This window comes from Equus caballus, chromosome 24 (genome assembly GCF_041296265.1).
Source record: "Equus caballus isolate H_3958 breed thoroughbred chromosome 24, TB-T2T, whole genome shotgun sequence".
NCBI classification, from domain to species: Eukaryota; Metazoa; Chordata; class Mammalia; order Perissodactyla; family Equidae; genus Equus; species Equus caballus.
The window spans coordinates 19,067,049-19,091,204 of NC_091707.1; the positions used below are offsets into that span (position 1 = coordinate 19,067,049).

General features: G+C 36.6%; 1 protein-coding gene across 9 annotated transcripts in view; it reads left to right on the top strand.

The window, feature by feature from the left end:
* Window positions 1–24,156, top strand: part of KIAA0586 — a 107,187-nt gene that overhangs the window by 69,453 nt on the left and 13,578 nt on the right. For all 9 annotated transcript variants that reach the window (XR_011432146.1, XM_023627813.2, XM_070249811.1 and 6 more), the window contains one exon: window positions 2,325–2,433. Coding sequence is in view for 8 of the 9 variants with exons in the window: in XM_023627813.2 (XP_023483581.1) it covers window positions 2,325–2,433 (109 nt within the window). In the remaining variant the exon portion in view is untranslated. The remainder of the gene's footprint in view (window positions 1–2,324; window positions 2,434–24,156) is intronic.

Sequence of the window (24,156 nt, forward strand, 5' to 3'; positions counted from 1 at the left end):
CTCATCAGGCCACGCTGAGGTGGTGGCCCACATGCCACAACTAGAAGGACCCACAACTAAAAATATACAGTTGTGTACTGGGGGGCTTTGGGGACAAAAAGAAAAAATAAAATCTAAAAAAAAAAAAAAGACATATCCAGAATATATAAGGAACTCACAGAATTCAATATTAGGAAAATAATTCAATTAAAAAATGGATGAAATATTTGGACAGATACCCTTACCCAAAGAAGATATAGTGATGTCAAGTAAGCACATAAAAAGATTTTCAACATCATTAGACATTAGGAAAATGCTAAGTAAAACCACAACGAAGTACTACACACCCATTATAATATCTAAGATTAAAAAGACTGGCATGCCAAGTGTTGGCAAGGATTAGAGCATCTTCAACTCTCATACACTGCTGGTTGGGAATGTAAAATGATTCACCCACTTTGGAAAACACTTTGATTTTTTAAAAAAGTAAAACATACACCTGCTATATGACCCAGGCATTTCTCTCCTAGGTATTTACCCGAAAGAACCTAAAACATGTCTACACAAAGACTTGTATGTGAATGTTCATAGTAACTTTATTTGTAGTAGCCCCAAACCGGAAACAACAGAAGTGTCCATCACTTGGTGAATGTACAAATGTACATTGTATCATTCAGCAATAAAAAGGCATGGACTACTGATACATACAATAACATGGATGATTCTCAGAAAAATTATGTTGAGGGAAAGAAGCCAGACTTAAAAAAAAAAAGGAGTGCATACCCTGTGATTACGTTTATATAAAATTCAAGAAAATACAGACTAATCCACAGTAATGGGAGGGAATACAAAAGGGTATGAGAAAACTTTTGAGATTGGTGGCTGTGTTCGTTATATTATCTTGAGTGTGGGGATGGTTTCATGGGTATATACATATGCCAAAACTTAGCAAGTTGTTCATTTTAAATATGTGCAGATTATTGTCTATCATTTGTACCTCATTAAAGCTATTTTAAAAATAGAAAGATCGGGTCCTTTAATTGTTGGCCTGTCTTAAAATCTACGAAGTGTTACCAGAAGAATGGGCCTCAAGAAATTCGTTTGTTAGATTTCTTTAACAGAAAAGTATGGCTAGTAGTAGCACAAACTTACTTACAGTTCTTACTCTGCCAGATGCTATTCTAAGTACATATTTACATATTTAACTCATTTAATCCTTATAACAACCTAATGAGGTAGTTATTATTATTATCCTCATTTAATGAATGAACAAATTGAGGTATTGAGCAGTTAATAACTTGCCCAAGGTCAAAGCTAGAAAATGGCTTAGCCAGATTTCAACACAAGCAGTTTAACTCCACAACACTCAGCTCTGAATCACGGTGGTTAAGGAAGGAGCCATAGGGAGGTTCTAAGTCGAAGGAGCCGGAGATAGTCATAGTCCCCATCCTCGAAATGCACACAAAAATATTTTTCTTCAAGGCAGAAACCCATGTGATTCATGGCTCTAAGTTAAAAGGCCAGAGTTCAGTCTAGCTTTGTTACTACTGCAGTCTAAAGCTACCCATTTTTATTTGTAGATAAATAGGCCTGCCAGGGCTGGAGTGGTTCCAGTTGAGTCCATGTGGACAGGTGTTTCAGAATTGTTGATCAGAGAATCTTTTTAGGTTCCTGTCGAAGTATATTTGATAGCTGTTTTCTGAGGCTCATTCATAATTAGGCTCATAAAACAGGAAAGAGAAGAAAGAAAATGGCTAAAGTCATCGTAGTTTGTGATATGTGATTGTGAAGGAATTTGTGACTAATGTAGATTTCAAATTTGGGTAGGTTATAAATAAGAAAGAGAGACAATAGGGCTCATGGTGGAGCGTGTGTTTCTTGAATGGCAAAGGAGGATAGCAATGCCTACTCACTTGTGAGAATTAAATGATGTTACTATCTATAAAAGCTCTTTGAAAATTGCAGTGCATTATGCAGAGTTTCATTTTATGCAAAAATAGTTATATGGGAGAGCTTACAGCCAAATTAAGTTTTTATCCTGTCTAAATCTATCTTGTATATATATATCTAGAATAGTTTGATTTATAAGTAGCTCTGAATTCTTTAGTAAAAATAGACAGATGATTTGAATGTTTGAAATGTGGGTATGTTATCCAAATCTTTTTAAAGAGTTTATTTGTAACATCTTTCCTTTAGTAATATGTACTCCATTACCCATTTGGCAATTAGAAGGCGTACATACTATTCAAATTTTATTTAATAAACACCTAAATAATTTAATTGCTCAAATTTTTTTAAAGTAACTTAAAAAATAATATTATGACTTTATGTCTTAAATTCTTTAGTACCAACAAAAGCCAGACCAAGATGTTAAGCAAGTTGAACACAAGCCAGTACAAAGTCGTTTAATACGTGTAAGAAATAAATCCGATATTTCACTTTCACAGCAACAAGGTAAGATTCATTTTCTTGAATAATATAATAGTTTGATACTTGTCTTGATACTGAACAAGTATATAATGAGAATTCTTTATTTGATACTTGTCTTGATACTGAACAAGTATATAATGAGAATTCTTTACTTTTATATATGTCTTATTTGTGTCTCTAGGTTTTTTGTTTGCTTTCTCTCATTCATTTAGTCTGTTGGGATAAAAAATCTGGTATCGTGTTTGACTGTATATTTGTTAGTTCTTTTTACCAATAAATACTATTTCTAATGGATTTTAAAAACTCTTAGGTAGTGTTTTCCTTTAATCTTACATTTTTGTTTCTTGTACAATTGAAGGTCAGCATCTTCTTATCTATGTATAGATCTATATCTCTATCATAATTGTTTTATAATATGATAAAGACAGGGGTTATAGCTTTTAAGGTGCTTTGAAAGGCTGTTTAGTGTTGTGTGCTGACGTTACCCAATAAGTACATCTTAAGAAACAGAGGATTCTCATGTTAAATCCCATGAATTTTCTGCAGTGTTGTTTGATTATCAAAATTGTGTAGTTGACCTTTAATTCTGCAGTCAGCATCACAGCATTTTGGTGTTGTCCTTATGTTTCTGCAAGGCTGTTGGCCTTGTGCTTTTTCTTCTTTTTTCTTAGTCATTTAAATTTTATATAATCTAAATTCTGAAATTTGGCAGTAGAAATTAAGATGTCTTCTGTTTAAAAACTTTCTGTCCACAATCCAGGAAGAAGTATTAGGAATATTTTGAGCAGTGGAATGTTTTTCTTTGCTTTTATAATTGTGGTTTTATTTCATTTATTGAATGCCAATGTAATTGCAAATGTTACTGTGTATTTGGTGTTTTGGTGTTTGGTGTTTTGAGGAAGTGCTCAAGATATTTGTTAAGATTGTTTAACAAATCTAAGGTTTAGATTTTTTTAACCTTAATTAATCTAAGGTTTAGATTTTTACTTTTCTGTTTGTTTTCTCTTCCTCTCTTGCTCAAACTTTTTGCAACTTTTCCCTCTCTACCACTTTTTTAACCTAACCGTGGTACAGTAATGTTAATGTTATATTTTAGAATCCTATGGAAAATTGCCTGTAAAACTTTTCTCATGGTGATTTAAAATTAATCATGACAGTATATAGATAATGAGCAAATAAATGTTCCTAAGGTAATATCAGAACTGACTCAATGTCCTTCTGCTGAGTGTTGTTACCATTCATGGTCAATGACAGTACATTTAATTTAGGTTTAAAAAAAGTACAATTTCTTAAAGTTACAAATGAATTTTGTTTCCTTAGGGGATGTTGTATGTAATAAAACAATTGTTTTTCTCAGCTGGTAGGAAAATATCTTTGTTTGGTAAGATTTTAAGGGTAAATATCTCTCTTTAGGAAAGTGGCATTGTTTTCAATTTCACATATATGAATGTTTGACCGCAAGATGGCAAGAGTTAAATTTTTGTTAACTTACAACATCATTAAATGTCCAGTTAACATTTGATAAGTCAATAAAAGTCATAAGAAGAATAAAATAAACCAAGGTATTAGTTAGTAGGAGAAAGTTTTATTTAGAAAGAGTGGGATTTAATATGTGTAAAATTTTTTTCATTTAATTTTACATCTAATACAGAAGTTAGGAAAGCAGGCCTATGTGTATATGTCAGCTTTGACTAAGACACATAAATACCCAATGAACTATAAATAGAGCATTTTAAATAGAAGTCAAGTGTTTCATGCAATAATTGATACGTATTTCCATACTGAATATTTTTGAATGAATACAATTGCCTTGCACATATATTCAGTTATGACTTTTTTCCCGTAACTTTTGTGAGTTTTCTTTTTTTCTCTGATGAAACTCTGAGATGTTGCCAAATGTTTCAGAGGATAGAGGAGTCAGATGCTGAAATAATCCTCCAGAGTTCTCAGGACTTTGAGTGACCTCAGAGGAATTCGGTCCTCTGTCTCTTACCCAGAGGCCTTGAAGATAATGAAAGGAATTCACCTTATCACAAGGGAACAAAACCACATCTTTTCTGGCAGATAAATGCTTGTAAGAATAGTTGAACCCCAAATTATGGCTGTTTCAGGGGAAGTACCCTGTATTCCACTTTCAAATGTATAGCAGTTCAATGTACGTATAAAGACATCACACAGTTGACCAGCTGTAGCGGCTCTTTGACCATCCATTAAAAGTTGACTGAAGACGTGATAGGACATAGCTTCTATGTTTCTGGGGAATCTGTAAAAGCCTTGTTTTTTCCCCCCCTCTTGATTATTCTTTTCTGATTTTAGTATAAAAGAGAGAAATCGAATTGATTGTTCTGGCAGATGATATCTTTGAAATCTAAGAGTAAAACTCTTTTATTTGGTATTGAATTCATTGGGTGTATTTTTGACCACAGGATACCAGGTATCTGGTTCTGTGTCCCAATTAATGTGTCTAGAGGTTTTATAGGGAAAACAACGTTTTAATGTGTCATTTTAATTTTTTTCCCTTTTATTCTGCAAGTTAACTTTCACTGCATCTTTTACTGTGCAATTTAATTTTCTTCCATACAAATGAGAGACTAATTTTAAATCCATTTATTTGTTACAAACCCAGGAACAATTAAATTCTATCAAGTGATGTATTAAAATAGTTCAGTTTAAAAAATATTTTCCAAGGCTAGCTGGTGGTGCAGCAGTTAAGTTCGCACATTCTGCTTTGGCAGCCTGGGGTTTGGTACCTGGGGTACGCACCGCTAATCAAGCCATGCTGTGGCAGGCATCCCACATATCAAGTAGAGGAAGATGGGCACGGATGTTAGCTCAGGGCCAGTCTTCCTCAGCAAAAAGAGGAGGATTGGCGGCAGATGTTAGCTTAGGGCTAATCTTCCTCAAAAAAAAAAAATTTTTCCTTCTTTAGTTTTTCTCTTAAAATTTTAAGACCATCATAATAAGTAATAATTAGAAAGTCAAACATGCTGTCTATAATCAATGGGGAAAAATTAGATCATATATTTTGTAGTTAAATGCTAGGACAGATTAGTTGTCAAAGATGCTTGAAGATCACAGCATTCTTCCGTTTTCTCATTTCAAGATTATATATGTTGCTCAGAAAATATGTATCAAAGTGCTCAAAATAATAAGTGTAATTGCAGTAACTTATCAAAAGCAGGTTACATATTTATGAGAAAGGTACTTACAGAATCCCAGATGGGTTTTTTGACATTATGTCCTGAGTTTAATTCCTAGCCATCTTAGCACCATTTACACCTCACATACAGTGATTGTGACTTTAAATGTGTGAGAATTAGGAAATTCAAAGTTTATTTATATTGAGAAGCTATTTCTAACTACATGTGCAAATGAAATCATTTTCGTTTTTTTATAAAGTGGTAAATTTTTTCCCTTTGTATTTGAAATATAGTTAAATTACAAAAGCTATCAGAATTATAATTGATCTTAGTAATTTCAAAATCACAGTTAAAACTTTTTTAAGTTGATTTTTTTCCTCTTAAGGTATGACAGTGATTTCAAAACCATGTGTATGGATCTCTGATAGGGAGGGGATGGGGCACAGACTAATAATTCTGCCGGAAATCCACATGTGTAACAAGCATTGTCTGAATAAGTGTGTCTTCCACAAATCCATGCTATCATTGATTAATAAAATAGAAATTCACTTTGAAATGTTGCTGAATTTGTGAGTTTTTCTTTTCATCCAGGATGAGGAAAGTGGAAAGAGTGTTGCTTCCACCCTACTTATAATAAAATGTCAGATAAACTACAAAATCATTAAATTTCTTGAACCCATCAGAGAGTTTATGATGCAGAGCAACTAAGTAGCCCAAAATCCAAGGAAAGACAGACTCCTCCAGGGAGATGGGACACAATCACTGTCTCACTGTGCCAGAGCACAGTCACAGGAAGAAACACCAGGCACCTTATAAGATGTATCTGGCTAAACTTTTTTAATGGGTTGCTAAGGCCACACATAGAAACATTGGTCACTACAGATACAGGAGGCGTTCACACCCACTTGCAGTGTCATCTCCACAGCCTGTAGAAAAGAAAGATTGGGAGGCAGGGTAGGAGACTAGAGAGAGTCTCCTTCACTGAAACAGGCTGGAAGAGGAGAGTGGCTCCCACTGCCAGAAAGACTGAATGCCTCGTTTGGACCCTTTTCCTGTAAGAACAAAAGCCTTAAGTCACTGGGGAAGGGCCAGCATACCTGTCACCTCCAGAGTATAGGTGAAAACCCACTGTGGCTGGGAGGAGGGTAAAGAAAAAACCCATCCTCTTTTGGGGGAAAGGAAGGAAATAGTCTTGGGCCCACAATCTAATATTAATATCGTTAGAGGTCTCTTGTTGCTGGGAGAGGGATAGGAAACTCTCCTACACAAAATTCATTAAGGAGGCAAGGCAGAGTTTGTCTACCACAAGGAGGAGGAATGGGCTCCCTGAAAAAGCCCCACCACAAGACCCAGGCATACAGGATCTGCTTGAGACTGAGGCTGGACCAGGACTACAGAGAGCTGCTCCTTCCCCATCCTTCACCATGAGACCAACAAGTATTGACTAACAAGCAGCAGCAGTCTACCAATGGGCAAGGCATAAGAGCATAGAGAAAAACTCCTAGGGAGCAGGTGCTCAGTGAAGGCTGCAAGCTAAAGGTGGAACAGGAACATTGAGAAAAACCCTGTGGCATCCTAGGGCCCACCCGAAACACAAAGTAACACTGGAGGGTTTTGAAGCTGGTGTTAAACCAAACTTAACTGCAGCAACAACAAAACTCAAAGCCAATTTAACTTCTGACTTGATTGACAACGCCTCACATTCATAGCCTAGCTTAAGAAAAGGTGGTCCCATTTCCAAGCTTAAATCCTGCTTACCTCTCTATTGTTGTACACACAATGTCTGGCATTCAGTCAAAATTAAAGACAAGAAAGCAAGAAAAAAACAAAACAACAACAATGCACTCTTTAGGGACAAAGCAATCAAAACAGCAAGACTCACAGATGACTCAGATGTTGGAACTGTCAGACAGGGAATTTAAAATAACTATGATTAATGTGTTAAAGGCCCTACCAGAAAAGATAGACAAAACATGTATGAACAGATGGGAATTTGAGCAAAGAGATGGAATTATAAGAAAGCATCAAATCGAAATGTTAGGGTGGAAAACAGTGGTACAGATGAAGAATGACTTCAGTGGGCTTATCAGTAGACTCAGCATGGCCAAGGAATAAGTAAACTTGATGATAGTCAACAGAAATTGAAACACAAAGAGAAAGAAGAGTGAAAAAAAATCTGAGCATCCAAGAGCAACATCAAATATCCTAACATACATGTAATTGGAATTGCAGCAAGAAAAGAGAAAGCTAACAGAACAGAAAGAGTATTGAAGAGATAATGACCAATAATTTTATAAGAAAAATGAAGAACATCAAACCACAGATCCAAGAATCTCAGATAACTCCAAGCAAGATTTGAAAAATACTTATACACATCATATTCAAACTGCTAAAAACCAAATAGAAAGAGAAAATATTGAAGGAAGCCAAAGAAGGTACATTACTTACAGAAGAACAGAGATAAGAAATATGTCAGCTTATTACAAACCATGCAGTCTAGAAGACAATAGAGTGATAAAGTGCTGAAAGGAAAAAAAGTCAACCCTAAATTCTGTATCCAGCAAAAATACTTTTCAAAAATGAAGGCAAAATAAATACTTTTTTTAGGTGAACGAAACCTGAGAGACAGACATATACTACAAAAAAAGGAAATTTTCCAGGTGGAAATTAAATGATACAGACAGAAACTTGGATTTATACAAAGAAATTAAGAGCTTCTGAGATGGTTAAAATCAAGGTATAAATAAAAGATTTCTTTCTTTCAATCACTATAAAAGATAATTGACTGTCTAAAACAAAAATAATACCAATAGATTGTCATAGTGTCTATAAAAAGAAAATGACAATGATACTGTGAAAGATGGATAGAAGAATTGACAGCATACTGATGAAAGGTTTTTACAGTGTATGTTGTGATATAATATTATTTGAAAGTGGACTGTCATAAGTGATAGATGTAGAGTAATCCTTAAAAGGTTTTTTAAATAGTGCTTAAATTAAAATCACTCAGTTACTCCAAAAGCAGGCAGAAAATGAGGGGGAAAGGAACAACAACAACAAAGAGAACAAAAAAGAAATAGCAAGATAACTGGGTTTTTTTCCTTTTTCTTTTTTGCTTGAGGAATATTAGCCCAGAGCTAACATCTGTTGCCAATCCTCCTATTTTGTTTTTTTCTGCTTGAGGAAAATTAGCCCTGAACTAAAATCTGTGCCAGTCTTCCTCCACTTTATATATGGGTTGCCGCCACAGCGTGGCTAACCAGTGGTGTAGATCCAGACCTGCGAACCTGGGCTGCCGAAGCAGAGCATGCCAAACTTAACCACGTGCCATGGGGCTGGCCCCAAGATAATTGATTTAAATCCAACCATATCAATAATTACATTAAATGTAAATAAATATGCCAATTAAAAGAGATTGTCAGATTGGATTAAAAAACAAGACCAAATTTATGCTGTCAATAAGAAACTTGCTTTAAATATAAAGACATAGGTTAAAAGGAGAAGAATTGAGAGAAGATAAACAATGCAGATACTAATTAAAAGAAACCTGAGTGGCTATATGAATATCAGACATATCAAAATAATATTAAAACAAAGAATATTACCAGAGATAAAGAGGGACATTAAATAATGATAAAAGAGTTAATTCATCAGAAGATATAATATTAATTCATCAATAAGATGCACCTAACACCACCACTTTAAAATACATGAAGGAAAAATTGGTAGAACGCTAAGAATAAATAGAGAAATTCACAATTATAGTTGGAGACTTCAGCACTTCTCAGTAATCACTAGAAAAAGTAAATAGAAAATTTAAGACTATAGAAGACCCAAGCAACAATATCAACCAACTTGATTTAATAGATAAAAAGCTGATTACACTTTCTAAATATGCATGGAACATTCTCCAAGATTGACTACGTTCTATGTCATGAAACAAGCCTCAATGCACTTAAAACAGTTGAAATCATACAAAATATATTCTCTGATCTCAGTGGAATTACAGTGAAAACAAATAATAGAAAGATTTCTGGACATTCCTAAGTATTTGGAAATTCAATTGCACAAATTTAAATAAACCTTGGACCAAAGAGGCATTTACAAAGGAAATTAGAAAATATTTTGAACTGAATGAAAATGAAAACACTACAAATTTGTGGGATGCAGCTAAAGCAGTGATTAGAGGGAAATTTATGGCATTAAATGCTTATATTAGAATAGAATAGAATGGTCTAAAATCAGTGCTCTAGGTCTCTACCTTAGGAAACCAGAAAAAGAAGAGCAAATTAAGCCTCTAATAAGCAGAAGGAAGGAAATAATAAAGAGCAGAATGAAATTGAAAGCATAACTCTAACAGAAACTCAAGCCAAAAACTTGTTCTTTGAAAGGATTAATAAAATTGATAAACCTTGGCCAGGATGATGAAGGAAAAAGGAGAGAACACACAAATTACCATTATTAGAAATTAAAGAAGGGAAATCAGTACAGCTCCTACAGAAATTAAGGAGATTATAAGGCAATATTATGACTATCTCTATGCTCATAAATTTGGCAACTTAGATAAAATAGAAAAATTTTATCTATGCTAACTTGAGAAGAAACTCTTAACCTAAGTAATCTTATATGTGTTTTAAAAAATGAATTCTTAGTTTAAAATATTCCAACAAGAAAAATCCAATCTCAGATGGCTTCACTGGAGAATTCTACCAAATATTTGAGGGAGAAATAATACTAATTCTACTCAAACTCTCCCAGAAAATGGAAGAAGAGAGAACTCTTCTTATTGTCATCCAGAAACCAGAAAAAGACATTACTGGAAAAGAAGATTGTGTACCAATATCCCTCATGAACATAGACACAAAATTCCTGTACAAAATATTAGCAAGTTGAATCCAATAATATATAAAAAGACAGTAAGTCACGACCGAGTGGCTTATCCCAAGAAAGCAAGGTTGGTTTGACATTCAAAAATCAATATAATTCACTATATGAACAGACTAAAGAGGGGGAAAAACCGTGATCATCTCAATAGATACAGAAAAGCTTTTAATAGCATTCAACATCTATTCATGGTTAAAATTCGCAGAAAACTAGGAATCCAAGGAATCTTTCTTAACATGATAACAGACATTTACAAGAAACCTATAGCCAACATCATACTTAATTGTGAAAGACTAAATGCTTTCCCAATAAAATTGCAAACAAGGCAGTGAGGTCTGCTCTTGCTACTATTCAAAATCATACTGGCAGTCCTAGCTGATGCAGTAATAGAAAAAAAAAATAAAAGGCATACAGATTAGAAATTTTATTAGAATAAACACATTTCTGTTTGCAGATGCATGATTATCTGTAGAAAATCCCACAAAGCCTACAGAAAAAGCTGCTAGAACTAATACGTGATTTTATCAGGTTCACAGGCTACAATGTCAGTGTGTAAAAATCATTGATATTTCTCTGTACTAGCAATGAGGAATTGGAAATTGTAGTTAAAAACTACAATTTATCATAGCAACAAAAACATGAAATACTTAGGTCTAAAAACTAATGAAATAGTCCCAAGATTTGTGTGCTAACACCCACAAAAACACCTGATAAGAGAAATCAAAGAAGGCAAGTAAATGGATAGATGATAATATGCTCATGAATTAGAAGACTCAAAATTAAGATGTCGATTCTCCGCAAATTGATCTTTAGATTCAGTGCAATCTCAATCAAAATCCTAACAGGGTAATTTTGGTGGGAATTGACAAGCTGAATCTAAAACACATAAGGAAAGGCAGAGAGCCTAGAATGGCCAAAATAACTTTTAAAAAGAAAAAGAAAGTTGCAGGATTTACACTGTGTGACTCCAAAACTTGTTATAAAGCTCCAGTAGTCAAGGTAGTAATAGTATTGGGATAAGGATTAACAAATAGATTAATAGAACACAATGGAGTCCAAAAATAGTCCACATGTTTATGATCAATTGATTTTTCACAAATGGCAAAGAATTTGATAAAGAATAATCTCTTCAACAAATGGTGTTGGGACAAGTGGGCATCCATATGCAAAAAATGAACCTTGACACATATCTCACAAACATGTTCAAAGTTGAGCTCAAAATGGATCCTAAATCTAAATATAAAGCCTGAAACTACAAAACTTCTAGAAAAAAATTTTTTCGACCTTTGATTGGGCAAAGATTTTTAAGATATTACAGAAAAATCATAGTTCATAAAAGAATATATTAATTAATTGGACTTCACCAAAATAAACATTTCTGTTCTTCAAAACACACTGTCAAGAGAATGAAAAAGACAAACTACAGATTGGGAGAAAATACTTGCAAATCCATTTTATGATGAAGAACTCTAGAATATATTTTAAAAACTCACGAAACTCAACAGTAGGAAAATGAACAACCCAATTTTAAAAAATGAGTAAAAGATTTAAACAGATGCTTCACCAAAAAAGATATATGGATGGCAAATAAGCACATGGAAAGATATTCAACATCATTAGTTACTGGGGACATATAAATTTAAAAATTAGATACCACTAAATACCATAAGGTTGGCTGAAATCAAAGAAACTGATAATATCATGTGTTGATGAGGATGTAGAACAACTGGAATTCTCATCATTACTGGTGAGAATGCAAAATGCTACAGCCACCTTGGAAAACAGTTGAGTGGTTTTTAAATAAAATTAAATGTAAATCTACCATACAATCCAGCAGTCCATTTCTTAGGTATTTACTCAAAAGAACTGAAAACTTACATTCACACAAAACCTGTACTTGAATATCTTTTAGCAGTTTCATTCATGATTACCAAAAACTAGAATCAACCAAGATATCCCTCAAGAGGTAGATGGATAAACAACTTATGGTGCATCCATACAGTGGAATACTACTAAGCAATGAAAAAGAATGGAATACTGAGATATGGATGAATCACAACTGTATTATATAAAGTGAAAGAAGTCAAATTCAAAAGGCTACATACTGTATTTATATGACAAATACATTAATATGACATTTTGGAAAAAACAAAAGTATAGGTATGGGAGTGGATCAGTGGTTGCCTAGGAGTGAGAGGAGGATTTGACTACAAATTGCAGGGGGGAACTTTCTGGGATGATGGAAATGTTCTAGATCTTGATTGTGGTAATGGTTATATAACTCTGAGGTCGTCAAGGCTGAATCTTACTGGGTATAAATTATACCTCAAAACTCACTTAAATATTACTGTTTATGACTCTTCTTTTTCTCATTATGAATTTTCATAATTAACTTTTACTAAAAGTTTATTATTTGGGAATGTATAAAATTTTTTCTTGTTTAAAGGTGTTTAAATGCGACACTCAGTATATTACATTTATTTGTTTATATATTTTTCTTATATTTAACTCTCTTCAGGAGGAGATAGTTTGCTATATTTTTATAATACGTTATATCTTCCATATAATGTAAATTGGATTTCTAGGTGTTTATTGAAGAATACATTCCATTCAAGCTAAAAGTCTGGAAGATTTATGCTTTGTAATTAGTAGCAGCTACCTAGAAACAAAAAATGATATTGTATGTGTTAATAAATCTAAAGTGCTTGATGGAAATACTCTTGTTTTAAAAATAAATTTTTAGACTTCAGAAAAGAAAGAACTTTCAGATCAAAACTTGATTTTACTGCCACATCCAATATAATGTGTAATCAGCCCAGTTCAATTCAATAAATGTTAATTGGGCTTTCTCCGCACACTGCGCTTCTAAGTCTCAATGCCTTTGTACATTCTCTTCCTTCCATCTGGGGTTTGTTTCTTTGCTCACTTTTATGTGCCTACAAACTTCTTATTCTTCAACATTTGACTCCATCTTTCTGAGTCCTTACTGAACCTCCAGTTGAAAATGGCTTATTCATCTTTAACCCACCCCACTCCCAGCTGATTTGTACCCTGAGCACAATCATAACCTTAACAAATAGTTAAGAACATTTTATTTACCCTAAAAAGAAACCCCACACCTATTAATATTCATTCTTCACTCTTTCATCTCCCTAGTCCCTGGCAACTACTAATCTACTTTCTATCTCCATGGATTTGCCTATTCTGGACATTTCATATACATGGAATCGTGCAGCATGCAGCTTTGTGCCTGGCTTCAAGGTTCACTCATGTTGTAGCAGGCAGCATTACTTCATTCCTTTTTCTGGCTTAATAATACTCCACTGCATGTTTCTTCTTATGTCAGCCTTTTTTAGCATCCTTTTTGTATAAGGACTGTAGAAGGTGCTTTGGGCCTAGGAGAAGAATAAGACAGTATCTGCTCTCACGGGATAAAAAAAAGAAAAGGGTAATTGAAAAGAGTAATTTCTTTAAAACACTACATCTCAGAAATAATTTGTTAGAAAACTATTAAGTGGAAAAAGACAAACACTTTTATGTCATCTTTTTTCTTATGCTGAAAAAATAAAACACATGGCAGCAAGTGTCTTAGGTCAACTTGGTGATTGTCTTTATGTGTATATATTTCTTACATTTTCTGTGGGGATGTTTGGATGGAGGTGGGAGCACAATCCATGTGAGAAAAGACACTCTTGGCACATTAATGGATTTTTTAAAATAGATGATTATTTCAACTGTTTGTTCCTACATGAAAGTATTATGCCTTTGATTTAAAGGATAGAAAAGTATATATAATATGTAATCAAAGAGATAAATGTGCATAACTAAAGATATTCCCTCAGAATAGGCAAAATGTGTAAAGGATTAACATGGAAAATCTGTTAGACACTGAAAATTATCCAAGGATATGCATAACGTTTTCACTTGGTGCTAAAAGTAATTTCCTTTTCTATGTAGGAATATTTTAAATTGTAGAAATTATTTGATTTTCTTATTGTTATAGAATTAATTATACACTATGTCTAGAGAGCTTAGATTGTCTTCAGTCTGTTTGACATTAGACAACGCCTCACCAAAAGCTTACACCAGGATTGTTTTAAAGATTCCCCAACATTCCGAAAACCTTTGCAGCCCTCCCATTGTTCTTAGCCAGTTTTCCTGAAACCTGACTGTAAAGTTTTTATGATGTTTTTTATAGAAATCAAATTGATGTAAAATATAATTTAAACTATTAGATATACTTGGTAGCCTTTCTATTCAACAGCCAGTAAAAAATACTTTAACTTTCCAAAGTAATAATCACAGAGGTAAATGTAGATATGATAATGTCTTTACATTTTAATATCTATAAAATAGACGTTTACGTCTGGGGAGCAGAGGGACCATTCCCAGTTCAACAAAACCAAAGGTCCCAATTCTGATTACTGGCAGCTTCTGATCTTACTCCTAGCTCAGTAATATTTCTCTTACGCTACTCTGCCCTCTTCCAGGCAAAGCTAACTGCAATGACAAGTTAATGTTTTACAAATGCTGTTCTTCTAATCAACGTAATAACGGTTTATTCAAACCTTTTATTGATTTTACTTTTATATAAAATAAAAATTAGACTATTTCAACTAGGATTATTATTCTACCAGTAGATTATTCTACTAACCCAGTTCTACCCTTTTTGTTCATATACTGGAAATAGAAGGTTGATTATTTCAATGCAAAATAAATTGGAACAAAGAAGTAATATAGACTTATTCTACTTGTAGGATGAATTACCACTGGGTTGTTTCTGGATAGTCTCTAAGAAAGCGTTTCTCAGACTTTTACAGATGTGAGAATCGCCTGGAGTACTAATTGAAAATGCAGATCCGAGCCTTCACCTTGAGACTCTCATTGTTTGCCTGAGCTGGGGCCTGCAATCTGAGTCTTCAACTAGTATCCCTGGTCCTTCTGATGCAGAAGGAGGAGGCCTGCCCTTTGTGCTTGGTGACTTCTGTTGGTGACTACCATAGAATTAGAAGCGCTATAGCATAGAGCATATACTCTGGAGTCAGATGGCCTAGGTTCAAATCCTAGCTCTGCTAGTCACTAGTTGGTGACCTCGAACAAGATACTTAACCTGTCTGTGCTTTCCTCATCTGTAATATGGTATCTATTTCATGAGGTTTATTTGCTAGTTAAAGACATATAATGCACTTAGAATGAGATCTGACATATTAAAAGCTGTGAAAATATTAGCTATTATTAGCATGACTGTCTCCAGGACACCTCTCTTTTTTGAATAGTCGTGTTGTAATCAGCTCTCCTTTAACAGATAGGCACTTGAACCTATATTGGTCCTGAGCTTTAAAGATGTTGGCGAGAAAGTGCTGGAGATGGTGCATGTGCTATATAGTGTTAGGGACATAAATTGACTTTCAAGAAAAATTTTTAGTCTCTAGTGAAATATTGAAGATAATTTATCTATATACATTAAACCTCGGATTCTTTTACAAAACTTTCCATTGATTTGCATGTTGGACAACTAAATATAGTGAAGGTTGTTAATCAGGGTGATTTCCAATCTGTAATCCTATCAATTGGCAAGTGAATTGCATTGTGTCAGCAATTCTCCCATCTTTAAATCCAAGAGAGAAACTGATAACTCAAAAGCTCAACAATCATGTATGAGCTGTGGCATCCTAATTAAAAATAAGGAATAAGATTAGGCCAGCATGGGTGTATGTGAAGGTATTAAAAATGATTACATTTCTTAGGGAAAAACCCTGTAACTCTGATGGCAAAATGCAACACAATTCAGTCGTCATCCCTAGTAACCTTCCTTATATGTTCTTGGCAAACACATTTTTCTCCTTTTTTGGGGGTGCTTACATATTTTATTTTATTATGTAAGTTAATAATTAAAGTTTCCTATCCATAATAATTTTGCTTTTTACCTCTCTTCTTGTTGATGTTATAGAGAATAAGATTTTGTTTATGGAAAATACTCCCAAATTTTGGCCTTTGGGCCCAGCCTTTTCCCCATCCCCACTCTGAACAAAGGTCTGACATCATCTAGGTAGGCTTAACACTGCCAGCTGTATTAAAAAAATCATTAAAAAAATTTTTTTAAGTGGGGAAGAATCTCCTAAGGTTGTCCTTTGCTACAGAAAACAAATAACATTGATGAAGTAAATGCCCTATTTGTTCCCATGTAGTTCACACATAAACATGTAATTCAGACCCCATGGCACCTCTTAGAAGACCTGTCCTCCTGGGGCAAACCTGTGATGATTAGAAATGAAGTGCAGGGGCCGGCCCGGTAGTGCAGTGGTTGGGTTCGCACATTCCTCTTTGGTAGCCGGGGGTTCACCGGTTCAGATCCCAGGTGCGGACGTGGCTCCGCTTGGCAAGCCATGCTATAGTGGGCGTCCCACGTATGGGGTGGAGGAGGATGGGCATGGGTGTTGGCTCGGGCTGGTCTTTCTCAGCAAAAAAGAGAGGAGGGTTGGCAGCGGATGTTGGCTTGGGGCTGGTCTTCCTCAAAAAAACAAAAAGAAATGAAGTGCACACTAGAGCGGTAGGCACTGTTTGGAGGTGGGAGGGGCAAATTCAAATTTAGGAATTTAGGAATGTGAAGTCTTTTAGGCAGGTTTTATTGATTTTTGAATAGTGTTTATGATATCTGTTTAAGAAGAAAATTCTCGGGGGATTGTTGTTGAACAGAGTTCTCATTTCTAGCAGTATCTGGTCTAGGGAGAATTCAAGTTACTTCCTCTCCTATTTCCCTTTCCTGCATAGAGTCGTCTACCTTAAGGAGTAGAAGAGATGGAGAACTGGACTTAAGTGTTGCTGTTCAGAGCTTTTTATTGCCTTTCACCCTCAAGCTTTGCTTTTCTCCTTGGAAGCCTCAGTGTTTGGAAGAACCTGTATGTTGGGGAATAATGAGCAGCTGTCTCCTGGGAAAGTGTAGGGATGGTTGTCTTATTCCTTACACAGCTTAGTACTTCTTTTCTCCTTGCTCCTCTAACTAGCCTGGCTAGTTCGGGTCGTGTGACAAGGAAGCAAATATTGTGAGACAGCTTATGCATCAGTTAAATGGAGCCATTTCAGTCATGTATTCTTTCTCCCACCTGTACTAGGACCTCCATTTCCTGTCTTATTGGCTGGCTGTTCCTTGGGCCCCATATCTTGCCTGACCTGTTTGGTTAACCCATTTAAGTACTGTCGTATCATCATCCAAGACTGCGACGTCCCTTTGATCTACGCTAATCCCCGTTCTGGGTCCTCCTGCTTTCAAGGGTCTCTGATTTTGTTCCCTGGTCACGAAGTCCTGCTGGATGATGGTGCAGTCTGTGCAGTTGTAGCCTGTTAGTGCACTGTGGGGTGGGGCTTGAGCTGGACTTCTGCCATTTCCCAGTCATTCTTTTTTCAGTTTCACATTGATCTTAGCTCTCAAATAGTGCCTGTTCTGGCCCTTCTCCTCAAATCCCTAATCCCAACTTTGTCCCCTCAATTCTCTTTTAGCTTATGCTCTTGCTTTTCTAAGATCTGCTCTTTCAAATGTGAACATTTCTAGCTACTCTAACTCCAACTTCTCATGGCTCTACATTAATCTTTTCATTTTTTCTTCCTTTTGGGTTGAAGGAAGAGCTGTGCTTTCTTTCTTCTATAAAGATAACTCTTCCACCTGCAGCCTTGATCTCATCCCATTTCTACTGTTGACAAAGGGAGAGGGAGGAAGATACAGTCTGGGAGAAGAGAAGAGTAACTGCAGAGAAAGGAAGGGAGGGAATAGAAAGAAGGGACAAGGGGAGGGTGAATGAGATAGTAGAGAGGAAAGGGAAAAGGGGAGGAGGAGAAAGAACAGAAAACTACAAATGGAGCTCAGGCGGGAAAGGGGAAAGACGACTAGGGGGCAGGGGAATGAGTGTGGAATAGCAGGATCGCTGATTCTCAGCTGCACAATGAGGCATGGGCTCCGGGAGTCTTCAGGTCACTCATAGCCATACCCACTTCATAATTCTGTTCTTTCTCAACCCCTCATCCCACCACACTTACCAGTGTCTCCTAAGCTCCTGCCCCACCCTCACCTGCCTTTCTCAATGTCGTCACTTAGAACTCTCCCTTCTCCTGCCCTCTGACATCACCTCCCCATCCCAGAAACAGACATTCTTGGTCTACTTTGTGTCCTTGAAAGGTCCATATCATTTGGTAGGTAGTTCACTTTTAGCCTTTGTATCATACCTTGTAGGGTTATTTTCTTACATCCTTTCTCCTTCTCTAGAAAGTAAATTTCTTAGAGACAATGGCCTTGTTTTATTTATCTCTGCACCACCTTTTCTCTAGAGAGCACAGCACCTCCAATGGTAGGTTCTCAGTAAGTGTTTATTGGATCAAGTGTGTAAGGTGGCGCTGTTCTCCCATCTAGTGCAGGGGCCTTATCAACAGTTTTCTTTCTCTTGCTCTTCATTCATTCATTCATTCATTCTTGAGTACTTGCTGTGTACTGGGTACTGTTCAAAACCTTGGGGATACTGTGGTCAACTTCACAGGTGAAATCCCTGCTTTCACAGACCTTACGTACCTGTGGGTATAGTAGATAAAAAACAAGTAAATAGGGGCTGGCCCCGTGGCCGAGTGGTTAAGTTCGCGTGCTCCACTGCAGGCGGCCCAGTGTTTCATTGGTTTGAATCCTGGGCACGGACGTGGCACTGCTCCTCAAACCACGCTGAGGCAGCGTCCCACATGCCACAACTAGAAGGACCTACAACGAAGAATATACAACTATGTACAGGGGGTCTTTGGGGAGAAAAAGGAAAAAAAAAAGGTAAATAAATTTACAGCAATTTCAGATGATGATAAGTGCTGTGAAAAAAAAAAAATTATAGAAGAATGCCAGGTGTCCCTGGCATGTGGAGTAAGTTGGAAAGTCAGCATTTTGCAACTATCCTAGTAAAGATTAGATCAGGCAAGAATCATCAATGGATGCTAAATGTAGAGGGAAATTTTAATGAGGAGCAGGATATTTGCATGGCTTTGAAGTGTCTCCTCACAGATTGGTTTATTAGTTGAAAGGGAAAACAAAAGACAGTACCTCGATTGGGTGACCAGAATTAATATCAGCATAGAGGGGCAGGTGAACATTGTCTGCCTCCAGATGGCATGTCTGAGCAGGACACAACATCTCTGTAATAGTCTGCCCAGGAGCAAGTAACCTGAGTATAGTCATGGGGAAAGATCACATCAGCGTAAAACGTGGGGAAAAGGTTAACAGTTGTGAATCTGAGTCTGTGGCATATGAGTGTTCTTTGTACTATTCTTGCAACTTTTCTCCAAGTTTGGAATTATTCCCAAATAAAAAGCAAAACATTTTTTAAAGACATTGCATTATTTCAGAAATAATGTCTATGTCAATTAGCATTTCTACTAGTGTCAATTAAAAGATCATAAAGCGGGTTGATGAAGAGCACAGGGAAGCAAGGAGAAGCCCTCTCTGAAGGAGCGGCATGCGTACCCAGGAGGAAGTGAAGGAGGAAGGCATCCAAGTGTTTGGGAAAGAGTATTCCATCTAGAAGGAGTAGGAAGAATGAAGATTTTGAGGTGGGAATGAGCTTGTGCCCGAGGAACAGAGAGAGGGTCCGTGTGCAGGGGGCTGGTGGTGGGAAATGAGGTATGAGATGTAGGTGGCAGGTCACGTAGAGCTCTTCAGGCTCTGGGAAGGAATTTGGATTTTATTCTGAGTGTAATGAGAATCCTTTGGAATGTTTGAGCAGGGAAATGACAAACTATAATTTACTTTTTTTTTTTTTTTTGAGGAAGATTAGCCCTGAGCTAACATCTGCTGCCAATCCTCCTCTTTTTTGCTGAGGAAGACTGGCCCTGAGCTACTATCCGTGCCCAGCTTCCTCTACTTTATATGTGGGACGCCTACCACAGCATGGCTTGCTAAGCGGTACCATGTCTGCACCCGGGATCCAAACCAGTGAACCCTGGGCTGCTGAAGCGGAACATGTGAACTTAACTGCTGTGCCACTGGACTGGTCCCTAGAATTTACATTTTTTAAAAGATCCCCTTGGGGGGCTAGCCCCATGGTTGAGTGGTTAAGTTTGCACGCTCCGCTTCGGGGCTGCAGGATTCGCTGGTTCGGATCCTGGGCAAGGGCATATGCACTGCTCATCGAGCCATGCTCTGGCAGTGACCCACATAGAAGAACTAGAATGACCTACAGCTAAGATATACACTATGTACTCGGGCTTGGAGGAGAAGAAAAAAAAAAAAAAGAGGAAGATTAGCAACAGATGTTAGCTCAGGGCCAATCTTCCTCACCAAAAATTAAAAAAAGCAAAAAACCCCAAAAGATCCCCTTGGCTGCCAGGTGGAGAATAAACAATAGGGAAACAATAGTGGAAGCAGGGAGACCAATTGGAAGACTCTTGCAGTGTTCCAGGTGAGCGATGATAGCGGCTTGGGCCTTGGTGGAGGTATCAGAATGGTCAGGTTCAGGCTAGTTATTGACGGTATACCTGATGGAGTTGTTGAAGAATGAGTTCATTTCAAAAATTATTTATTCAGTGTATTAGATGTGGAGTGTAATAGAAAGCAGAGTCAAGGATTAATTACTCCTGAGTTTCTGGTCTGAAAGTTTCTGGGTGAATGATGGTGCCGTTTACTAAAATTAGGAAGAGTGAGGAGGAAATCAGTCATTCTGTGGAGGCACATAAAATTTGAGAAGCCTGTAGATCTCCAAGTAAGAAATCAAGTAGGCAGTTTGTTGTTAGAGCTCAAGGAAGAGGTTGGGACTGGAGATAGAAATCTGAGATTGACAGTGCAGATCCTGTTTAAAGCTGTGGGTGTGGAAGAGATCCCCTTGGTTCAGAAAGGGAAGAGAAGCATCCTAGGTTTAAGATCTCAGACACCTTCAAGATTTAAAGATCGAAGAAGGAGAAGGAGCCAGTAAAAGGGACATTCAACCCAACAGGTGATCATCCCATAGCATCAGGAACACACTAGTTTGCTGGCCATTTCGTGGATGGAAAGCTCTAATTCTTTCTGAGTTAACACGTGCCTCTCCGTAACATCTCACTTAGTGGTTCTAGTTCTAGCCTACTGGGTGGTAGAAACAAGTCTTTCAATGGGATGATCTTTCAAATATTGGATGACAGCAATCATAACCCACAGTCTGCGTGTTATGCTCCCTTTGCTCTTCCTCGTATGGTGTTGGTTCCAAGCCTTTGTCTAGTCTGATCATACTCTAGTCAGTGTGTCTTGCATAGAGTTACTCTAGGACAGAACGCAGTCACTGCCAAGTGTGGTCCATCTGTTTCTTCCCCCAAACCTACAATGATGAGACTAACGTTTGTCAGTGCTTTACAGCTGACAAAGAACTCGCACGTATTGTGGCTTTCATTCTCACAGCAGACTTGTGCAGATGTAAACATGGTTTTTTGTTGTTACTTTTATTATACAGATGAGAAAACTGAGGCTCAGAGAGGTTCGGGGACTCACTGCTCTGACTGCCTCAGTGTTCACGGAAGTTACTAAAGCTGTTGCTTGGTACTGCATTTTTCAGTGTTCTAATAACACTGACCAAAATTTCTTTCAGCAATTTGATATTAAACTAAGTTTTCTACCTTCTGTTTAAGCATAATACTCTTCAACCTTAATATTATCCTGAGAAGCTTCTCCACTGGCCTTTCTGTATTCATCTTTGCTCCTTTATTGCCCATTATCCACCCAGAGCAAGAGTGATGTTTCAGAAACATGAACCAGATCAGATGACTCCCTACTCAAAACCCTCCAAAGACTTCTTTTTGCACCAGAGTAGAGTCTAGACTCCTCACTTGTGATCGAAAAGGTTCTGCATGGTCTGGCCCTTGTCCTAGTCTCAGAAATCGTATCAAGGTCTATTTATGAGGTAAAAACTTGTTAAATGCAATTACTTGGTTTTTTTCTTACAAAATTTATGCTAGTCTATTAGGTGATATCTTTATATATGTAAGCATCCTATAAAAGTAGAAATGGGCAATTTCTGAAGAAGTGTGTAAACGATTATCAAAATGTCTAATCATAGAAATGATACAAATTCCTTTTTTTGTGAGTTAACCCAACATCTAAGAAATACATTTACTGATAAATCCAAGACAAACTACTTTTGTTAATTGTTTTGTAAGAGAATTGATTCCATATCTTGAGAAAAACTTTGAAAAAACTTTTATCAGAATTGATTCATTGATGAATGATGCATTTATTCTTAATTCCTCTTATGTAAGACTTCAATAAATAATACCTTTTAGAAATTTTTTCCTTTCCCACTTTTTTTTTTAAGGTTTTTTATTTTTCCTTTTTCTCCCCAAACTCCCTGGTACATAGTTGTGTATTTTTAGTTGTGGGTCCTTCTAGTTGTGGCATGTGGGATGCAGCCTCAGCATGGCCCAATGAGCGGTGCCGTGTCCGCACCCAGGATTCGAACCAGTGAAATCCTGGGCCGCCGAAGTGGAGCACATGAACCTAACCACTCAGCCATGGCGCCGGCCCCTCCTTTCCTACTTTTAACATGGGAATTCAGTTTGTAAATAAGCACAAACTGATTTCTTGGGTTTGATGATTAATTTAGTCAAAATGGTCAGTTATCTAGCACTGTTACCACGAACTATTTGAGACTTTTAAATAAGTGTGTATGCACGCATGTGCAGCAGAGTGTGGGGAGGAAACGCCTATGGCTGGAAGTGCATATGACCGCATCGACCTATGCACCAAGTTGTTACTCCACTTCTGTTTCTCTGGTGTACTTCAGAATTGCCTTGCAAGGGATGAAAGATCTAATGCAACAGGGAAGATGTCTTGAAGTGTTCAACCTCGGTTTTTAGGGTGGGAAGAGCCAGTGAAAATAATCTGGACAATGCAGTAAATGCAAATTGGGAAACCTGAGTTGTATCTCATATACGACAGTAATTTTCACAATTCCACAGATAACGTGTCTTCTCTTTCAAGAAACCTAATTATTGCTTTTTTATTTTAAAAAGTATAAAGCAAAACAGGATCACTTAATTATAAAATATGTTCAAATATGTACATGAAAAATGCTGTTATTTTCAGAGTTTCCTTGATGGGCTGGCTCCTTATTCATCGCCTAAGAATGGGGATTACAAGTATGAGACTTTCTGGGTGTGTTTTTAAACTAGTAGTAATGCAGAGGCACAGGTTGTGCTGGGATTTCCAGTGGAAAGAATACAATTACCTGTGGATTGTTTTAAACTAGAATGCTGTTTACTGTCTTTTAAAATAGTAAAACAAATTATTCTATTGTGGAATGCAAACTTACAGAAGTCTTTAAGTGAAATGTTATTACCAACAGGTGTCTTCAAATCTTGTTGTCAATCTTTGTTACACTTGTCGACTCAGAATGCACAGGCACTTTTTTTGTGCTGAGCCTCACACAATAAGGTTATGAAGAATGCTGGCACTTTTTTCCTGTGAATGTAGTTGCAACAATACTGTCTCATCTAATAAAGTCAGAAAAAAATTATTTAGGTAGAAATGTAGTTGTGAGAGCCGTGTGGTCATTGCCTTTGGTGTCGTCCTGCCTGCATTGATTGACTTAGGAAGCCATGGAAATATGTTGGATGTTTTCTGATTACTGTGTCAGCATGATCAATCATTTTCTAAATTTGCCAGTTTCTTGAAATAACATAGCCAATGGTCATAGCGCTTTACAGGAAATAGCACAAAATTAGTTTCTGTGTCCTCATA